The sequence below is a fragment of the Apodemus sylvaticus genome, chromosome 3 (genome assembly GCF_947179515.1).
Source record: "Apodemus sylvaticus chromosome 3, mApoSyl1.1, whole genome shotgun sequence".
Classification (NCBI taxonomy): Eukaryota; Metazoa; Chordata; class Mammalia; order Rodentia; family Muridae; genus Apodemus; species Apodemus sylvaticus.
In genome coordinates this window covers 152,933,104-152,952,956 of record NC_067474.1, presented here as the reverse complement: position 1 = coordinate 152,952,956, position 19,853 = coordinate 152,933,104, and the positions used below count along the sequence as shown (strand labels likewise).

At 50.0% G+C, this 19,853-nt stretch overlaps 1 protein-coding gene across 7 annotated transcripts in view; it reads right to left on the bottom strand.

Annotated features, from left to right (window-relative positions):
* The window catches only part of Ubr4 (ubiquitin protein ligase E3 component n-recognin 4), a 106,856-nt gene that overhangs the window by 45,651 nt on the left and 41,352 nt on the right, over nt 1-19,853 (bottom strand). For 5 of the 7 annotated variants that reach the window (XM_052177877.1, XM_052177880.1, XM_052177878.1 and 2 more), the window contains exons 40-59: nt 19,011-19,193; nt 18,091-18,249; nt 17,682-17,834; nt 17,135-17,362; nt 16,013-16,170; nt 14,270-14,441; nt 13,763-13,964; nt 12,903-13,066; nt 12,268-12,484; nt 10,875-11,091; nt 8,911-8,974; nt 8,463-8,597; nt 7,400-7,574; nt 6,541-6,624; nt 6,314-6,451; nt 5,423-5,544; nt 4,483-4,594; nt 2,173-2,303; nt 1,892-2,069; nt 1,421-1,525 (exon numbers count right to left, since the gene is read on the bottom strand). In XM_052177877.1, the coding sequence (XP_052033837.1) occupies nt 1,421-1,525; nt 1,892-2,069; nt 2,173-2,303; nt 4,483-4,594; nt 5,423-5,544; nt 6,314-6,451; nt 6,541-6,624; nt 7,400-7,574; nt 8,463-8,597; nt 8,911-8,974; nt 10,875-11,091; nt 12,268-12,484; nt 12,903-13,066; nt 13,763-13,964; nt 14,270-14,441; nt 16,013-16,170; nt 17,135-17,362; nt 17,682-17,834; nt 18,091-18,249; nt 19,011-19,193 (3,097 nt within the window). The remainder of the gene's footprint in view (nt 1-1,420; nt 1,526-1,891; nt 2,070-2,172; nt 2,304-4,482; nt 4,595-5,422; nt 5,545-6,313; nt 6,452-6,540; nt 6,625-7,399; nt 7,575-8,462; nt 8,598-8,910; nt 8,975-10,874; nt 11,092-12,267; nt 12,485-12,902; nt 13,067-13,762; nt 13,965-14,269; nt 14,442-16,012; nt 16,171-17,134; nt 17,363-17,681; nt 17,835-18,090; nt 18,250-19,010; nt 19,194-19,853) is intronic. The other 2 variants (XM_052177881.1, XM_052177883.1) reach the window with 1 other exon arrangement.

Below are 19,853 nucleotides of genomic sequence, written 5' to 3'. Positions count from 1 at the left end.
CTGTTACGGGCACAGACCCCTCCCTTGTGGGGACGAAAGCATCATAGCACACTGCAGAGGGACACAAGGCAGTCTGAGTGTCCTGAGGGCAGAGAGAGAAGACAAGACCTGCTTTGCCGATTAACCAACAAAGGGGAAAGACACTGTCCAGGGCGCACTGCCAACGGCACTCAGACCCGAGTAAGAGCCCAGAGTACTGGGCATTTCCTTCAGGGTGACAGCGTGTGCAGATTCAGTAAGATCCTATGCCATGGACACTGAGTCCTCACACCAAATGCTTCACGGTCACCACTGTCGAGGTGTTACTGACACCTACTGAGATCCACCACACTAGCTATAGCCATTTGGAGCACAGAACTCCATGAGGTTTGCCCAGCAAACCATCTGCAGTTATAACATCACTTAGCATGAGCTCCTGAGTCAAGTTTGATTTTTGTCATTTTGGTTTTGCTTTCAATTTTTTCAAATCATATGGCCCAAAGGAGAGCTCATTAGAAAATTTCACACCTCTTCATCATCCTCATCAGATGCTAATAATGAAGCAAGGAAATTCCCCAGAGACAGCCACAGCATCCAGGACCAGGGCTGAGCTGAGACAGGAGGAAAATGCTGGCTGAGATCCACAGGAGAGGAGGACAGCCAAGACAGCCAGCGAGCATGACAGACATGACCAGCACAGCACGACCACGATCACGATCACAACCACAACACGACCTCGAAGGCTGAAGTGACAGCAACCGAAGAGACCTCAGAGAAGCGAGAAGCCATGGCAGCAGGCGGGAGTGGGCAGTCTGGCCTTTTCTTATCTAAGCAGGCTAACTCTCCCAAAAGAAAGGAAGCTAGTGTAGGGGATGCAGCAGTCTAGCAAGGTTCCGCCCCTCCTCAGCTGGGTGGATTTTCAAGGAATTCCCCCATGTGCTGCTGCCACCCACAGTTTGGTCCAACTCTCTACCTGGAATTTTATCAGACTAGGAAAGAGACTTAGAACAAAGACAACGTAAATGAAAGTTTCCTATAGCCTCAATTGGCCACGAAAACTCTCTCCCAAGTTCACAGGTCTTTACTGGCTGTTTGCAGCTTCAACTGATTTGAAAATGGAGGCTAAGAGCTAAAGGTTTAGCTTTATTTCCTGTCTCTTTCCATCCTGTCTAATATGTTAGAACTCTAGCAGAATGCTGTAAAGCTGGTCTGTGGATCATCAGCCAACAGGATGCTCCCTGAACCTCTCTTGGGGATCAGCCAAAGCCAGGCAGCATGCAAAGTATGAGGATGAGGAGGCACAGTGCCGATGCCGAGCTGCAGCACAAGCAGGAAGTCCAGGATGGCCTGTCAGAGCAGCTGCCCGTCACACTCTCACAGCACTGAACAGGGCCGCAGGGTCTAGGGACCCTGAGCCACGCTCCTTGCTGTGGACAGTTACCTGATGCTGTGGTGTCAGAGAGGGTTCCTGCGTCCAGAGAGGAAGAGCTGGGTGCCTGGCCCGACAGTCCCAGGCTCTGCAGGCCCAGGGCACTGCTGCTGCTGCCTGGGAAACAAGTGGAGAGTGAACGCAGGGTCCCCTCTGCCCCGTGTACAGTATTGCTTTGGCCATCTGCTGTTGTTAGAAGTCTAAACACCAGCATGTGACCCCTCTGGCCACTGCTGTCCACCCACCAGGTTCAGTACATATCCACTAGGCATCCATTCAAAAAACTCAAAGCAGCAGTAACGATGAGACTGGCTCTCGGCCTCAGCAGCGTCAGAGCCGCCCTCACTCTCCACCTGCACCTCCAGCAGCTCTCACCCAGATCAACCTCTCCCCAGCTGGGGACAAGCTACGCCAGTGGGGGATCGGCAACTGTCACGGCCTCTCTCCTGTGCAAGTCTGTTTGTTCCCAGCACTGCCTTCTACCTTGCTGGTCCTGTTGCAGGCTCAGGGCAATGGCTAGTTCAACCATGGTCTCGTCGTCTGCATCAGGTGGGATGTCCAGCATGGGAGGGAAGCCTTCAGCACCGGCCAGCAGGGCCTCCAGGGGAGAGGGGTTGCCATTGTTGACATTTTCAGCAGTCTCCAGGACCATGGACTCTGACTGCAGAGAGGAAGCCCATCAGTGTCCCATGGCAAACAGAATGGCTGTTGAGTCTAGGGGGGGATGGGGGATCCCTCCTTCCCTCCCCTGCTGCCAGACTCACCACCATCTCAAAATCTCCATGATCCACCTCACTCTGTTCCTGGCTTTCCTGGCGAATGTGCCCACCATCAGGGATACCCGATGACTGCATTTTCTCATCTGCATCATCGTCATCATCGTCGTCCTTGTCTCCTGAGACAAAAAGACCCCAGTAACCTAAAGGCATTATTTTTACTCCTTGGCATGTGATTGTCGCACAGTGAGAGTCTAAAGACAGGCCCCTGTTGGCACTCTGCACTTGCAAGGGCAAATGTATAGGTGCTAGGCTGGAAGTCTACTTCTGTTTCCTGCAGCTGGCTGGGCCAGGGAAATGGCGGTCAGCAGGGACAGCTTCCTCCTTAACAGAAAGAGGCTTCCAGTTCAGAAAAGATAAAAACCTTAGATTTCAACAAGACAGAGAAATGCAATACCCACAGGCCCTGCGAGCTCCATTCTTAGAAGACTTTGCCAGGACAGGAAAAGAACTCAATCAAGAGTGTCTGCCAGTAGTGTCCTTGTCATTGTACTTCATTTCTCCAAACAGCTAGGTCTGTAAGATTTTTAAACTATACAATCACTATGAGAAAACCCAAAACCAGAAACAGGACTGAAAGCTGAGGCCACCGTGACATGTCCCACTGGATTCCTTGTCTGTGGGAAGGCTGTGAAAAGCCCAGGGAAGATCCCTGACTGTTAGAAAAGGATGGAGACTGCCTTCCACTTGTGTTGCTAAATCAAGTCCTCTCTTAACAATAACTTTCCATACTGTAGGGTGAGAGAGAGAGAGAGAGAGAGAGAGAGAGAGAGAGAGTGTGTGTATGTACACGCGCATGCCTAGGCGAGATAGATTATCCATTGTTTTACTCTGTCACTCACTGAACCAAGTACTCAGTGATTCCGGCTGTTGATAGCCAGCAGGCCAGCATCTGCACATCTCCTCTTCCCCAATGCTGGTAATCTCAACTCACAGCCTCAACAGTGACACAGCAAACCGTCTAGCAAGTGAGCTACCCTCTAGCTTCCCATATAATTAATGTTATTCTGGAAAGATGTCTGAAAGTTATGAAGTCATATACATTCCTTAAGATATGCACCATGAGCTGGGACACCGTGGGCTAGGACACCTTGGGTTCCATGGTAGAGCGCTTGTCTAACATGCACAAGGCCTAAGTTCAGTCCCCAGCACTGCGGGAGAAGACGTGACTGTTCCACGCTATGGACCAGCTACGGGGATCCCCTGAGCACCTGGGAGCTGCTATTTTAAGTGGAGCCATACACTGGATTCCAAGGATGGCACCACAAAATGCAAGGCATCTTCTTAAGTTTTTATACAGACTCCATGTTAAAACAGCAATATATTACATTATCTCTAAACTTGTAACTTACTTCTCTTTATTTTTCACAAGTGTGGCAAGTGCTCAAGCAAGTTCTTCATGAGGAAAGTTTGGAAGTTGCTACCTAATCTATTATGGGGAAGTCCATCAGGACTCTACTTATAAGCAACAAATTGAACCCTTAATGATGAGGTTGTGCTAGGAAAAGCAGTTTTGTTCTAAATAAAAAATAAATTTTGTTTAGTCATTGTGACGACTTTTTCACGTTTACTCTTCATTTTGTGGAGGCACAGCACGTGTGTGGAGGTCAGAAGACTCCTAACATGACCCTCCTGCCACATGGGTCTCACAGATCAGCTCAAATTCAAGCTGTCAGGCTTGGTGGTGTCAGGCTTTAACCTCCTGAGTCTTCTCTCACTGTGAGTTTTTCAACTGTCTTTTAGGTGGACGAGGCCCCAATTGATAGTCTAGGCTAGCCTTGAACACCTGACTCTCTCTGGCTATATTATCTTCCTGAGAACACAGGCACTCCTCCACGCCCAAGAGTCATGTATGTTTTACAATTTAATTAACAACTACCTCCAAGACCTTGGCGTTTTATCTTGGAGACAGGGTCTCGCCACATAACCCAGGCTAGTCTCAAATTCAGTGCCTATTCCATTCCATCCTGGGCCACCCCACGCTCAGCCAACAGTGGATTTTACGTTGTTTTTACACGTTTTTCCTATGGCTTTTGGAATTCTTCAGCCAAATATCCTGTCATCGTGTAACCATGTAGAAGCTGGTATACAGATGCTGTGCTATATTCTGGACAATTTCCACAGCACCTTTCAGTTTCCATGATTTTGACTTTATTCTACATGTATGCATTTTATGCACTATCCTACTGTACAGAATATAAAGACTCTGGTCACTATCAGCAGCACATCTCAAAGCAGCAGCTCATCTCTGGGCCACTGATCCACCCAGATCAAGCCTAAATCCAAACTGTAAATTACCCATTGGAGTGTTGCTTCGAGGGGAGGAGGGCAATGTCACGTGTCTCCGCTTGTTCCTGGGCCTTAAGACTCGAATCAGAGCTTGCTTACAGGAGAAGCTCACGGCAGGGTCCTAGGTTGGAAAGGAAGGTGTCAAGCTCAGGCATTCCACGGTCAGCCAGGACTCCATCTTCAGAGTTCTCCTGCCAAGGCCTGACACAAAGGAGCAGTCTGTCTACTGACGCCTGTGTCATCCAGAAAATGCAGCAGGGGGAAGCATAACAACCTCTCCAGACTTGGCACAGGAGCCTTTCACCAGCCTCCTGTCTGTCACCCACTGGGGCTGGTCTGCAAGGCCAATGGACCCTGAAGCCACTCTGGCTCTCTCCAAATGAGCTCCACCTTCTCATCACACAATGGAGCCCTCGCCTTCCTCTCTGTTCCATGCCGTAAGCAGCACTTCTAACACTCATCGGCTGTAACGGGCACACCGAGACAGACTTTGCAGTCATGTAATTGACACTTACTCAGCATTGTTTCTGCAGCGGACTACGAATGGGAAGAAATCACTGAACAAGGAGCAAGTCCTCCCTTCCCAGATGTTGTCACTACAGCTTTGCTGTATTTGCAATTGCTGATTGCCATCAAATTTTTAAAAGGTTCACTTGATGTGTGTGTTTTGTTTGTATGGTAGGTCTGTGCACCACCCCATACAGGGCCCAAGGAGGCAAGAACGGAGTGTCAGATCCCCTGGAACTAGAGCTTCAGGCAGTTGTCGCTTCCTATGTGGTTGCTAGGAATTGAACCCAAGTCCTCTGGAAGCAACCAGTGCTGCACTGCCTTCTCCATCCCACCCCTCAGACTTTAAGTCTACTTTCTTTCATTAGGTCGGTGCTCATTAGGCTATTTTCCACACACTCCCAGGCCGACCAGAGGCATCTGGGGCTGTGTTGATACGTACAGGACACAGCAGCATCTGCATGTAGATCTTGGATGCTGTGTTGATACAGTCCAGCTCGCAGGTACAATAACCATGGATAATGTCTACCAACGCATTAACCGTAGCTTCAATATGAGTAAGCCCTAAATGAAAGAAAAGGATCAGCTGAAAATCTGTTGACAAAAACAACTCTCGACCCTTGAAAGCCTGAGACAAAAGCACAAACCACAGCATCCATCACCCAGACGGTGTCCAGACGAAAACAGGCAAAGCCACAGCAAAGCAAACCTACAATGCTGCTGTGCAGCCTATCAGCTGCAGCTGGAGTGTTTTCATTAAGTCTTTCAATTTGCTAAGAGTCCTTAAAAGCCCTTGCAGAACCTGCCCAAGAGAAGCAGGAATCACTGTAGACAGTCGTGGACAAGGCAGGGAAACTTGAGGCGGGCAGATAACAACACCACTGTATTCCCTAAACCTGTTGACAAGGCCGCTCTCTGACAAGCCAAGGGGCCTTCCCTCTTCGCCAACTCTCAGGAGTGTGACCCTTGAGAGGACTAAGGCAACAGCAGCTTGGAAATGGGTGAAAACACTTTCCTGGCTGATTCCACACTCCTACCTCTAAACTGACTCTCAACCAAGTCTTTGAGAGCCATTGTTTTTAAATATCAACTACAAAGCCAGCTTGTCACCCTCATCACCACTGTTGTTGTCCCCCATGTGAACTAGGCAATCCCACAGGAAGGAAGCCCCCCCTCTCTGTCTCTCTCTCTCTCTGTCTCTCTGTCTCTCTCTCTCACACACACACACACAAACACACGCGCGCGCGCACAGTACCCGGAGCTCACAGGCATCTCTCTAGTCCTATGGAGGGAAGGTCACGGTGCTGAAGGCCCCTGCTAATGTGATTGATACCTGGCAGGCAGGCAGGTGCCAGGAAGGCATTCTTGGGCTTAGACGCATGGAGTTTCCAGAAGTGGTTTACAAGCTGAGTGATGAAACTACAGCCATCTCCTTCCTGCTTCTGTGGCTCTTTCCCCTCATCTGCTCCTTCTACGCAGGAGAAAGGAAATTGTTAAGGATGGTAAATCTAAGACAGAATTCAATTTGTTTTAAGGTTAACTCAGGTCAAGGAAGCTTGCCTGCGGAGGGAGTTTCAAGTGGGGCCCCAATCAATATGCCAACTATCCCTAGATTCCAGCAGGCACATCTGGGAGAAAAACAGTCTGGGAAAGGAACATCACAGAAAACATTGTGTGTTAGAGTTAGGTAGAGGGGAGCATTCAGGATCTTTACAGCAGAGTCAAAGATGCCTGTTCCAACTGCTAGACTAAACCCAGGGAACGTCCAAGATTCCTCTAGAATGATTCTAGGATTGCACCGTTAGGAGAACAAACAGGAAGGCAATGGCATACAGGAACACGCAGGCATGGGGACTGCGACCAAGCTATTTCTATTAATGGCACTGAGCGCCGGCCAGGCAGCCAATGTGAGGAGGAGATGAGAGAAGCTGAGAGAAGGCCCTGCACACACTGACCAAGCTCTGCAGCCAGAGCCCTGCAGCAGCACACAGCACGCAGCACGCAGCAGGTAGCACCCGGCCTGCAGGTACTAGGGCAAACTAAACTTAGCTTCACCCAAGGGCCTGATCTTCTGCATCCCTAAACAAAGTGATGAATACAGCAAGAATCCCATTCCCTCCCTGCCACAGTTCTGTTGTGGCTCCAGGGTGGAACTAAGCTTAGCCTCACCCACAACAACTTCACAGCAACCAGCTGAGGTTTACACTAACTAAATTCAACGATGGGCAATTTAGTTAAAATGAGGCCTCATCAGAGGCCTTACAAAGTTAAACAAAACAAACAAACAAGCAAGCAAACGGGAGGGGGTGTGTGACAATTATCCTTCGTCAGAGCCAACAAGAATAGGGAAAGCATGATGGAAAAGCAAAAAGGTGCAGTGAGCGGGTGTCAGGACCACGGCCATGGAGGCCAAGTTCACCTGTTTCCATCTGGGGTAGCTTTGACTCGGTGAAGTGCACAAGGTTGTTAGGACGCGTGACGGCAATGGAGCGAGCTGTGATCACCAGGCGCTGGAACACCTCGGGGTCCAAGTCCTTGCCTTCTTTGCTGGATGTGTTGAGACACTGCACAGCTTTGCTCAACAAGGCCTGGTCCTATAAAACAGCCAGGTCACAGCAAGTAGAACACAAGCAAAGGCAGGGCACTAAAGCACACACAGGGCTGCTTCCTTCTCTCAAGAACTGTCAACCAGCTATCAAAACCAATCTTCAGGCTGCCCAGTGCACAACTGCCGTAAGTGATATAAAACGAAGTCTTTTAAGTCACCAGCCACAGAACGGTCTCGTAGTCTAACAGAAAGCTAGCACCCACTCAGTCAACAGAACTGCAGCAGCCAATCACTTCCATTGGCAGACTCATCCATCCCTCAGGAGGTCCTTTACCCAAGGATAATGCTTTGAAAACATTTCCTTCGCAAGTTGAACTCATTCCTTGCTATTAAGACACAGAGGCACAAAATATTGACTTGGCAGTGTCCCCAGCACCTTTCTTTCTACTGGTCATGTTTCCCATGGTGCCATGTGGTTCAGCCTACCTCATTCTGCTGATACTGGCTTTTGTAGTAGAGTCTCTGGGCCCAACGATAACCCCCATTCAACAAGCACCTGCCACCTATGTAGGCCTGCCACCCCAGGCCACAGCGGAGGGGTCGGAACCCCAGCACACTGACCACCTATGACACAACCTTGACCCTCGCACTCTTGCACAAGAAGCAGCTGCCCACACTCTCTCTTTTTTAAGACTTGCCGATCCTGCTAAGAGGGACAGAAAAATAAAGCGACATGCCAGTGGCCCCTAGATAGCTTTCTCAGTCCAGGGGAGCATCCATACATCTCTCGGGAGAACCCTGGAGCTCTAATCTCAGTGTGAGTTTTCCTTCTCACTCCACTAGGCCCTCACTTTATAGAGAGGCAACTTATTTGATTTCCAATGATTCAGGACCGTCTCCCTTTCCACATAAGTCTCCCCAGGAAGGAGGTTACCTTGTGGCTGTGGTAGGCTGAGCGGCTGCTGTGCAGGCTGGCCAGGAGGCTCTTTGATTGCTGTTGGACACTGGCAGGCGCTGGCAGGGAGAGCAACAGCGTGGCCAGCTCCTGGGCTGCGTGCTTGTTTCTCTCCTGACAGGAAAGACAGCAGGGTTATTGCTCGCTCGGTCAGCACTTCACGGCACCGCAGAATGCTTCCTATGTGCCCTTCCCTCCTGCCTTCCAGGCCAGCCGAGCTAGGTTACCCACCACTGACTACAAAGAGCAGAAAAGATTATGTCTAAACTTGAACCCTCCTACGACATAGGTGCAGCAGCTCAGGGATGCTTCGCACATCAAGACTGTGCCGTCAGAATTCTTCAGATCCAAGGCAGCAGGCCTCAGTCAACAACCCTACTTCCTGCCTCTTCAGAAAGCTCCCATGCACTTTGAAGAAATAACTTGCCTTCTCAATGATTGGGCCAACAGCAAAGCAGCTTTCCAGGGCTTCCAAAGAACTCACAACCAGCCTGGGGAGACAGAAAGCCTGGCTTGAGTACAAGCACTGTTCTCTCTGCCTCGTGTCAGCCCGGCAAGCTGTAGTTGTGAGGACCTTGGGGACAGCTACTGAATGCCAAATATAAGAATCAAAGCACAATAAGACCTGCCCCAGGCGGCGTGCATATCGCTGCCTATGTCACAGGCCAGAAGAGAGCTGGCGCCTGCTTGGAGATCAACCTGAGGCCATGTTCATAATCCGCCACTCAAAGACAGCGAGGCTTTTCCTCCTCAAAGAGGATCACTGTGCTTCCTGCTGCTGCCCGTGGCAGGGGTCCTGAGGCGGGCTTACGTCTCCACACAGCCATGCCCAAAGCTCAAGTGCTCCGAGATCAGTGGGCAAAGGGAGGCACAAGGGAGAAGTTAAAGCCATCTGTTTACCCTGGCAATGTTAAGGTTAGGCTTCTGCTTACACAGCCAGGAAGATGCAGGCAGGCAGTCCCTGTGGGCTCTCAGTACAGGAGCAAACAAACTATTTGTAGATGCATGCCACTGGAACATTCAAAGGATAGTACAAAGCTTATTTAGAACATTGAACTCTCCATTAGGGAAGCAGCAGAAGTCTAGCCATTAAACAGTATCTATCAGGTAACATGCTCTGGGCTTGATGCTGTCAATTTAAGTGGCACAGTAAATCGACCAATATCCTGACAGCTGGGGTCTGGACAGGAAAGGAAAGCATGGAGAAGGGAGCCAGAGTGAAAGGGGCAGGGGAGGGAGGGAGGGAGGGAGGAGGGGAGAGAGGAATGGAGGGAGGGAGGGAGGGAGGGCACCAAGGGCAGAGTGAGGCAGCGTGAGACAAAGGGAGTGGAACAGGCTCCAGCGGCTTATGAACCGGCAGGGGCATCTCGCCCCTCTACCCCATCCCTTCGCATCTGTTGTACAATATGTGCAGCAAGGATGGATTAAGGAAGACAGAGCCAGAGGCTGATGTGGCCGACACCAAGGGCACGCTCACAGTCCGGGGTAGGCTCCGGTGTATACATGGAGAGCGCTGCAGCCATGCAATGACCAGAACAGAAAGTAGCAGGACTTGGAACAGAAGCAAATCAGCGCAAAGCCACAATGCGGACGCTGCTCTCTGACACACACGCACTCGTGCAGAGAAAAGAAACAGGGCATACTAACCGATCCAGCTTGGTTAGGGACTCAGTTTCAGAACTTGGGGGAGAAGCAAAGGGAAAAAAAAAAGGAAAAAAATGTGAAGCTCAGAGAAACCTAGAAACACATCCTAAGCAAACGATATATGAATGGGGGCAGGGAGAAAGGCAGAAGTGGGGAGGCTGCTGGTGGGGTGCAGTGACTGCAAGCACGGCTGTCTCGGGGCTTACAATGTAAGAAGCTCTCTCTTACATCAGGACCAGCTTTGTCTACCATGGCAAACCAGCAGCCAGCAGCACGGAGAAGCCAAGCAGTGCTCCCGAATGCCACCATAGGGAGGTCTAAGGACACTGCACTTTCCTGCAAGATGCTGCAGCAGCCTCTCCTGCTGGCAGCGTTACTACCACAGAGTAGCAACTTCCACAGAGAAAGACAAGAAGATGATGCGGTTGGCAAAGGGAGGATGTTTGCTGTTGTTTCGGTCAGGCTCCTAACCTAGAGCATGTGTGTAGGCACTTTCTGGACCGCAGCCTGTGGCTATTCCAAGCACTTCTGGAACACTAAGTAAATGGCCAAGCTTCTGCCGGAACAAAGATCCAGCGTCAGACACCTCTGAGCCCATTTCTCAGGCTCTGTGTGCATATTAGGGAGAAACTGAATGTTCCAGGGACCGAGAATTTGACAATCACAGACTAGTTTGGGAGACTCAAGACATAGAGGATTTGCAGCCAGTACAAACGGTTAAGAACCAAACCCTGCCAATAGTGGTACCTCTCCAGGACAGTGCCACTGGTTGTGGCTGGAGCGGCTGAGTCACTCTCTCCAGTGCCATTGCTCTGGTTCAGGTTAGGAGGGCAGATGTTGCTGACGGAGGCAGAAGGGAAGTCTTCTGGGGGCTCGTCAGGCCAGCCAAACTGCTCTTTAGTCTTGCCATAAATTTTTACAGCATCTATCATGGTGACACCAGCTGGATCCACAGAGGCACCGACTGCAAGAAGCAAGAGAAGCCTTTAGGAAGCATATTTACTAAGAGCTCACAGAACCCTTCTAAGGCTAGGCACAGAGCAATCAGGGTCAGGTGCAAATCATATCCGCCTCAAACTCTGAAAGTCCTGTCTACTGAGACACCTGTGGTACGGCCACTGCTGAATACACAGGACAGTTGGATGGACCATAGTCTGATGTCTCCTACTTGGGAGAAAGCCTAACCATCACTGTAAGGATGCTCTGGTGCCCACTTGTGTTCTATCGCTAGGCACTTTCCTTGTTCAGAGTACAGGTCATCACCATCCTCATAGACAGCAACTATTTCTAGGAGAAAGGATTTCAGCTAAGCGGCCAGTAATTGACAAAGAGCACACAGGCTCAGTAATGTGAAGAAAGACCAGAGTCAGCAATTCAGCTCACTTAGCAGAGTGCTGGCCAGGTTCCAACCTTAACACCACATAGACTGATATTATGACACGTGCCTCTCATTCCAGAACTCAGGAAGCAGAGGGAGGAAGATCTGAAGTTCAAGGTCAGTGTCAGCTATACAGTGAGTTTAAGGACAGCCTATAATACACAAGACCCTATCTATGGATGGATGGATGCATGCATGCATGTATGGATGAAATGCAAGAAGTTTTGAGCCAGGGATATAGCTCAGTTGCTAGGGCACATGCCTCCTGATTTCATCCATCAGTCTTGCCTCCTCTGACTGATGACTCTGATGGAAGACTCCATCGATGAGGCTAAGGCAAAACCAGAGAATAGCTAGCTGTGCCTGCCTCTCTACAGCATACCTATTCTTTTTAATACCTAATGGCACTGACCTGTAACTCCAGATACTCAAGAGGCTAAGGAAGGAGGACCCCAAATTCAACACCTGTTCGCTCATAGAATGGGAGACTGTTTCAAAATAAAAATAAAGCTAAAAGATGACTGGTGATACAGCTCAGTGGTAGAGCATCTGTCTAACATGCAAAAAGTCCTGGGTTCAATTCCCAGTGCCATAGAACGGAAACAAAGCAGCCTCCGTTCCTGGCAGCCTGCCTCTTACACCTCCAATAAACAGAGACTAGGTCCAATGAGGGAATCTCTCCCCAGCAGTGGAAGGCCACCTAGTGGTTGTCTGTTCTAGTCACATGAGAAGGCGCCAGCCTGCCCTGGATGGCTGACTCACTGAAGAGGTTCAGCTTCCTGTCAGCCTGCAGGGCTTCCTCTCTGGTGAAGGGGAAGTCAAACCAGCGGGAGCGGCTCAGGTTAAGCTGCATGGTTCTGCCAAAAATCTCGATGTAGGACGGGGCCCGCTCAATGGCCTGAGTCCCGATCTGGATGCGCATGCCCGTCATCACCATGGTGCTGCTGTTGTTGCTGATCTCGATGGTGAAGCCACCGGGCTGTAGGAGGAGAGCAGTCAGACAACCTCCAGGGTCCTTCTTCCACATCCCACCCCCCAGGCTACCTGGGGAAGACCTAATCTCTTTGAACATGGTCCTAATCAAGTCACGCAGATACTAGAGGGAGAATGCCAGGCTCCTCCCTGAAGCTTGAACTATCAAACGGCGCCCTGTACTCAATAACTCTTCTAACAATGGGGGCTCAAGACCTTCAGCACATGAAAGAAGGTTGATTTATTCAAGATCATTTGATGAGATGTGATCAATTTAGAATACATATTCTATGTCTGATTCTAAATGAGGATGTGATACCACCCCAATCTCTCAATGGTGGGCATCCTGGCCTTGCATGTCAAGGCCCTGGGTTCAACCCTCCCACTGAGGAGACAGGCGAGACCTATTCAACAACACTGCTTACCTTGGTGTTAGCCACGTACATGCCCGTGGAGTTCAGCCTGTGCTTTATCTGTTGTGCGTTGTAGACTTGCAGGAGGTCGTTACCACCAAACTCCACATCTGTTAGCTGCTGGTTGTGTTCAAAAAAGTCAATGGGGAAGGTCACCTGGCTGGACGTGCGGGCGGCTGTGGGAACAGTACCATTGCCACAGAGCATTAATGTGCAGTCTCAGCACTTTGGTTCTCACTGCAACGCCCAAGCCTAAGCCCCTGTGGACACTCTGCTCTAACCAAATGGGACTCCATTACTGTCCATCACATGACTTCTCGGGGTCAGCACTCCAGTGTACCATCCCAAACCGTGTGCAATCAGTATGGACTGTATAGTTTACAACACAACAGGATCCATTTCTTTATGGTACAGTAAGTTACATCCTCGTGCAAGCACAGAAGCTCTAGCAGATGTAAAGAAGTGTGATGACGCCTGTGATAGGCTCCACTTAGCCAGGACCAGTCCTAAAGTCATGCTTCCTGTTCTTCAAGAGTCCTCTCCCAGCCAGCAGCAAAACCTTTGATGTCCACAGTATTCTGCTGGAAACTGCTCAACGGAAGGGATCTACCCTGAGCTAGAAAAACGCATGGGGAAGCCACCTTCCCTCACCCCAAGGAAAGCCAAAGCTGAAGACAACATTGTTTATGGGATACCGAGAACTTCAGGCTCAAGGTGGGCAGCAGACGGTAGTTGCCATGTGGACCTATGGCCAGGACTGACCTCTGACCCCATCACACACGGAGGCAGGAAAGCCAGCTCTAACCAGCACAGGGCTTATTCTGTCACTGTCTAGGAGACTGCTGAGCCCATGAGGTTCTGGGGCGCCTTACTGATTGTAGCCGTCTTGCGCTTTCGCACAGGTTTCATGATGCTGATGACGCTGCTGGGCTGCAGAGACGGCTGGAGCCAGTAGGAGGTGTTCTCCACGTTGGCCATGTAAATGCGCAGGCTGCCGTCCTCGCACAGCAGGATCATGGTTGTGCGCTGCTGCTCATTGCAGGCAGTGTGCCTAATGGCAACCATATCCTGGATCTGGGGGGGAGGAGGGGGGATCAGGTCTCACATGCATGGCTCAGGAGCCACAGAAAGGTGGTGAGACCTCAGGCTGCACAGGACCCATGTACAAAAGGCAGCAAGGGCAGCAGCTACGGAGTTTGTTTCTTGAGATGGGGGTTCAACATGGAGCTTAGGCTGGCCTCCAAACTCAAGCCTATTGCTTCCACCTCCAAGGGCTAGAATATGGACTTGTGCCACCATACAGGGATGGAAAACTCTTTTCCAATGGCCAGACATGGCCCAGATTCTTAGGTTAGGAACCCTGGGAAGAGGGCACTAACCTTTGCTTTGGCGGGAAGAGTCTTAATCTCCTGGATGAGGAATGTGTCTGGTTTCACCATGACCACCAGAGGCACGCCAGTAGTTTGCTGAACACAGCACACCAAGCCAGGGTGATTCATCACCTCGGACCACTGGCAAAGGGCGGGAGAAGTCTTACTGCCACCATTGGAGCTGCAGACACCAGAAGTGGATAGATACAGTGTCACTCCCCCTTGTCAAGTTCTTTATTTAAAATACTGTCCGAGCACAGCAGAGCCAGCCACGAGGGCATGACTGATGGGCAGGTGCCCTCCTCTCCAACCCCATCCCACCTTCCTCCTCACTGCCTGTCAGCTGGGCAGCACAGTAGAGCTGAAAGCGCCCCACACGAGAAAGCAGGAAAGCTGGCTCTGTCTCTTGCAGGCTACAGCATTGGGTGAGCTAGGCTGGGGCACAGCTGGTAAACTCACACTTGTGGTGTGGGTGTAGGAGAGCTGGCATTCCAACCAACCCAGCTACTCCCCAGGCCCAGATCCAGGCCTTTGAGCTGGCCTGCCCCAACATCTACTCCACCTATGAACTGCTAGAGTGCATGGCGGGGCTGCTCCTGCAGACCCAAAGCTGCAAGACCTCCATGACAGGGCAACAAGATATCCGAGGGAAGTGCTGTGAGAGTTCAGTATTGATGGGGTAGCAGAAGCCAGAGGCCTCAAGAGGCAGATCATGACTCACAGCAATGAACATTTGCAAGTAAAGATGTGTGGACAAAGGATGGACTGTGGGACACACGTCAGCTTCCACACTGACATGGTTTTGTTACTGTTGTGTTGTATTATTTTCCTTTTGTTTTCTTTGGGGGACAGGTTGCAAGGGCAAAGGGCAGATACAAAGGGGCAGGGAGATAAGATGAGTGGGATTGGAGTGCATAATGTGAAATTCACAAAGAATCAATACAAAGTTAAAAAAACAAAAAAACCGCAAAACTGTCCTATATAACTCAAAACTGAGCCCCTGGCCAAGAGTTCAGATGTGCCATGGGTTAAATTACTAAGGTGCATGCTACCATGACTGCAGTGTGGGCCCAAGAGTCCTCACTGAAACTTTGCTGCTCCAAATAGGTGACCATTCAAGTATACCAATTGCACGAGGCCACAGAGCTGTGAAGGTGGAGGGCACGTGCCCTCCACAGCCCTCTGGTACATTTGCCGGCCTTCAAAGCCAGGTTAATTCTACAGATCTCAAATAGCTCTTCAGGGGTAGCTAAAGGGCAGAAGAGACTCTGATCCTCATCTCTAGCATCAGGAAAACTGACTATTGTCCTTACTTGCCCCAGTTGTAGCCATTCCACCAGGACTGAGGCCATGTCCTGTTTACTGATGGGGCAGAGGGAGTGTGACCTTTTCAGGCTAAGTGAAGGGACAGGATGAGTCCTCGACTTACACTGTCTTGACTCCTCCTTCAAACCTAGTCATGGCTAAAACCTTGACTACATGGCTAAAACTTTGACTACGGTTTTTTCTCTCAGTGTAACAGCAAACTCCTCTGTCCCTGCAAAGGTTACCTCTTATAGTCTGAGGTCTCCATGGTAAAGAACAAGCAAGCAGGCTTACCAACGATGGGGGCTATTTGTCTTTAAAGATGGAAGCTGGCGTGTCCAAGCAGTGCGGAGGCAGTAGTGGAGAGGAGAGGGGTGGGGATGGGCAGAGAGCCCCTCTGAACGAGCGTGTCTGGGAGGCCAGCACTACTCGATTGCTCCCTCTCACCTTTTGATGTTGATGGGGAAGAGCTGCAACACCTCCAGAGTGCTCCTGCTCACAGTGGCTGCAAAGGACTTGCCCTGACTGTAGCTGAAGAAAAGCATCTGCAACACGTGTGAGTAGTACACAGACACACCACCTCCTGCCACCTGGCTGTTACTGTCCTGTAGGAGCAAAGTGCAAAGACACACATGTGCAGGACTTCACTTACTGGCTGGAACCCAGCTCCTGCGGCAGAACTCTGGCCCATTACCAGGTGTGAGACCCCCTCCCTCACAATGAAGAGTGGGTGTGATACACAGACATTATAGACCAACAAACGTGCATACAAAATACTATTATGCCAATTAAATTTTTAACTAATGGGAGTATGGCTCTGATGGACAGTTTAGAGAAGATAGCTTTGGCTAAAATCACTAATTAAGACATATGCCTCTCCCAGGAGAGGCACAACTGGCACAACTCTGCCAGGTAGGCAGGATGGCCCTAGTGAACAGCCACCTGGGAAAAGCAGCCCTGATCTGCCTCAGGATAACGACAATAAATATCCTATACTGTAAATTTGCCCATTTGCCCACACGAGCAAGTCTTGGGATTTATGTCTCTGTAAAACATGTTTTAACTGTTCAATGTGTACCTTGGGGGTATGAAACTATATAAGGTAATGGGGATTTCTGTTCAGGGCTGGTTCCCTTCTGTGCATTGGCCAGAACTGGTCATAGTGGCTATTATTAGATAGTTTTTTGAGCTAAAGTGACAGCTCGGGACCTGGACTCAAGTTCCAGGCCCACATGGTGACTCCTGATTATCTGTAACTCCTATTCCAGAAGATGTGATCCTCTCTCTGGCCTGCAGTACTAGACGCATGTAGACAACACAGCACATAGACACACAAGCACGCTAACACCCATGCACATAAAACAGAACTGAGAGACAAGTTAACTCTGTTAACAGATGTTGAGAAGCAAGGCTTTACAGCCCAACTGCCTTAGTGATTCAGTGTTCACTAGGAAGTAAGAAGCAGCACAGAGCACATGTGTGCACACTCAAGAAACAGTGAGGAGACCAGAGGCGGCAGCCAAGGAGCTTCTCAACATATCAAACATGGACAAACGAAAGCACTCTAACCTTCAGGTCCTCGTGATTTATTTCCAGCACATTAGTGACATAGAAGGGGCCCTGCTGGGCACTGCTGGCCTCCTCCATGAGCTGTGTGTACATGTACCCAGCAGAGGACATGATGACAATGATGTTCTTGCCTTCCTCGTTGAAAAGAAAGGTAACATCTCTTATCTTAGAGCTTGGCAGGAGGAAGTAGAAGGTTGGACTCAAGGCATCAACCGACAGGTCGTAAATCTGCAGGTGACAGGAGGGGAAAGAAGACTGATCTTTCAGTCCCACCCCACCCCATGCCAGGGAATTCTAACAGCTACACCTTCAGGCAGACAGCCTTCCACCCTCGGGTCAGCATACCCACTAGGAAGGCCTTAAACATTATAAGCACACATAAAAAGAACTGTCTTCCAAATTCTTCAAGGAGTGAGCAGGAAAAGATACAGAAATTTATAACAAGTAGTCACAATGTGTACAGACATGTGGTGTCAACGTACTCAGCAACATAACAGGTTATAACTCAAGTTTTAACTCAAGTGTTCAAGAACGAACGCAAGCAAACCTTGACGAAGTCTGCAGTGACAATGGCTAGCTCAGTCTGCGAACCAGGGAGCCACACGGCTTTGATGATGAAGTTCCCTGTTGCCAACTGGGGATGTAGCACTAAGTGATCAGAGACAGAGCCAGAGCTGCTGAAGGTGAGCACGTGGCAGTCCTGGACAAGGGTTCGAGAAAGCAATAGTTAAACTGTGACCAGCACAGGGAGCGAGCTTTCTTTTTCCTAGCATCCCCAGCCTTCAGCTCGCATTTAGACTGCCTAGACACTCTGGTTTCCAGAACACAGAGATCAGAGCAATCAGAAGACATGGAGTGAGTTCAGGGAAAGGCAGCCTCATGCCTTCAGCTATCAGTGAGGAGAAGGTGGAGCTGAGGCCGGGCCCAGCTCCGGGAGTCCGAGCTGCAGTCTGTACCTTCAGCCCACACACTGCCAGGTAGTCCTCCTTGCAGGGGTTTCCAGTAAGGCTCAGCACTGTGAAGGGAACCGGGGCAGAAGCCAGGCGGGTTAGAGTCAGCTTCCTCTTACTGGAATCTGCCTGCTTCAGGAGCGCTGAGAGCTGCAGCACCGTGATCTGTGAAGGAAGCACAGCTTGCTGAGGCCCAGACGCCGGCCAGGCCTCGTGCAGGCCAGGGAGTCAGTCCAGGGGGTTAGGAGGCTCCGCTGGAGGGGTGGAGGTCACGGCCTTGCTTTATGGATTTAGTCTCTTAGAAAACCTGGAGATGAAGGTCAGCCTCTATTTCTCTCCAAAAGAAAGATATGGAAGGTCATCCGTCCCTTTCTCCCAATGAGGACAAACAAAAAAGCCAAGTAATGAAACCAACTGTTGTGTGTAGAATCTTTTCATAGCATACTTAACTGCTATGCACCACTGCCCTCAAGCAGCCCATAAAGCATTTTCTAGATCAGTTGCTCTAAGGACTGTCCATACTGTCAGCTAAGGTAAGACAGCCTCCCTGATAAGAGGCACGAACAGAGAAAAGATACCTAGCATTCCCGAATGGAGCATCTGCGTCCCTAGAGCAGAAATTACTAAACAAGGAGGACTGACTTCCTAAGACTTCTGCCTCTCAGCTTGTACCTTTCTGTGTCCAAAAATGGGCAGGAATGGGAACTAAGTTGTCCTGAACACCAGCCAATCACTGCCTTTGCCAGAGCCTTTCCCAAGTCATCCCAGTTCTAGGGATAACCAAGAGACTCAGGTCCAGGCCACAAGGTTTAGTGAGACCAGTCTTGAAAGCATTCTCAGAAGCAAAGGGTAGGTGTTTGCCCTCAGAGGGCCAATCTGAACACAGTCAGATCCTAAAATGAATGGGAAGGAATCCCGCAACCTACCTTGCCCTTCTCGTGGCTGACGGCCAAATGCTGGCGGCGCCCATGTGGGGAAGACAGCACACACATGGCCACCCGCCTGAGCACGTGGGCACTGATGAGCTGCCGTATAGTCTGGCCCTGGTCTCCGCTGTAATTCATCCGCACATTCTCAAAGGCACCTTCCTGTGAGCCTAAGGTGGGAACCTGGCAACCGCACAGAAAGGATTGGAGAAAGCAATTCAGACTGGGTAGATTGTCCACTGTTACCCCTTAGTCACAGCAGCATTCAATCTGTGAGGCAGGGCTTTGTGAATCTGATCGGAATAAATTATATGCATGCACATAATTCTAGAAAACTGGTGGCGAAAGCCTTTATTCCCAGCACTTGGGAGGAAAAGGCAGGTGGATGTCTGAGCACCAGGCTAGCCTGGTCTATATAATGAGTTCAGGCCAGCCAGACTCAAAACAAGCAAGTGATAGACTTCAGCCTGTAATCCACTGTCCTCAGCTGATTAAAGTCTACTGCTTCAATCTGGTTACAAGGGCAGGGTCAAGTTCTCATTAGAGTAAATTAAGTACTGGCTGTTTTCAAACATTAAAATGTATTTTCACTTATAAAATGATGGTAATAATACAGAATATTTTCCCTTCATGCATTGCACCTGGCAAAAGTGAACTTGGCAACTTAGTGGGTCACCAACTTCTACCTTTAATTTTGATGTGAGTATTTAAAATCTTAAACGCCCTGCTCTGGGTGTCCATCCACACATGTCCTGGCCAGAGCCCCCAGCTGCGGGAATTAGTCCTGCATTGTCTGCACCGTATGCCCTCACACTGCCAGGTGGTCCTCCTTGCAGGGGTTTC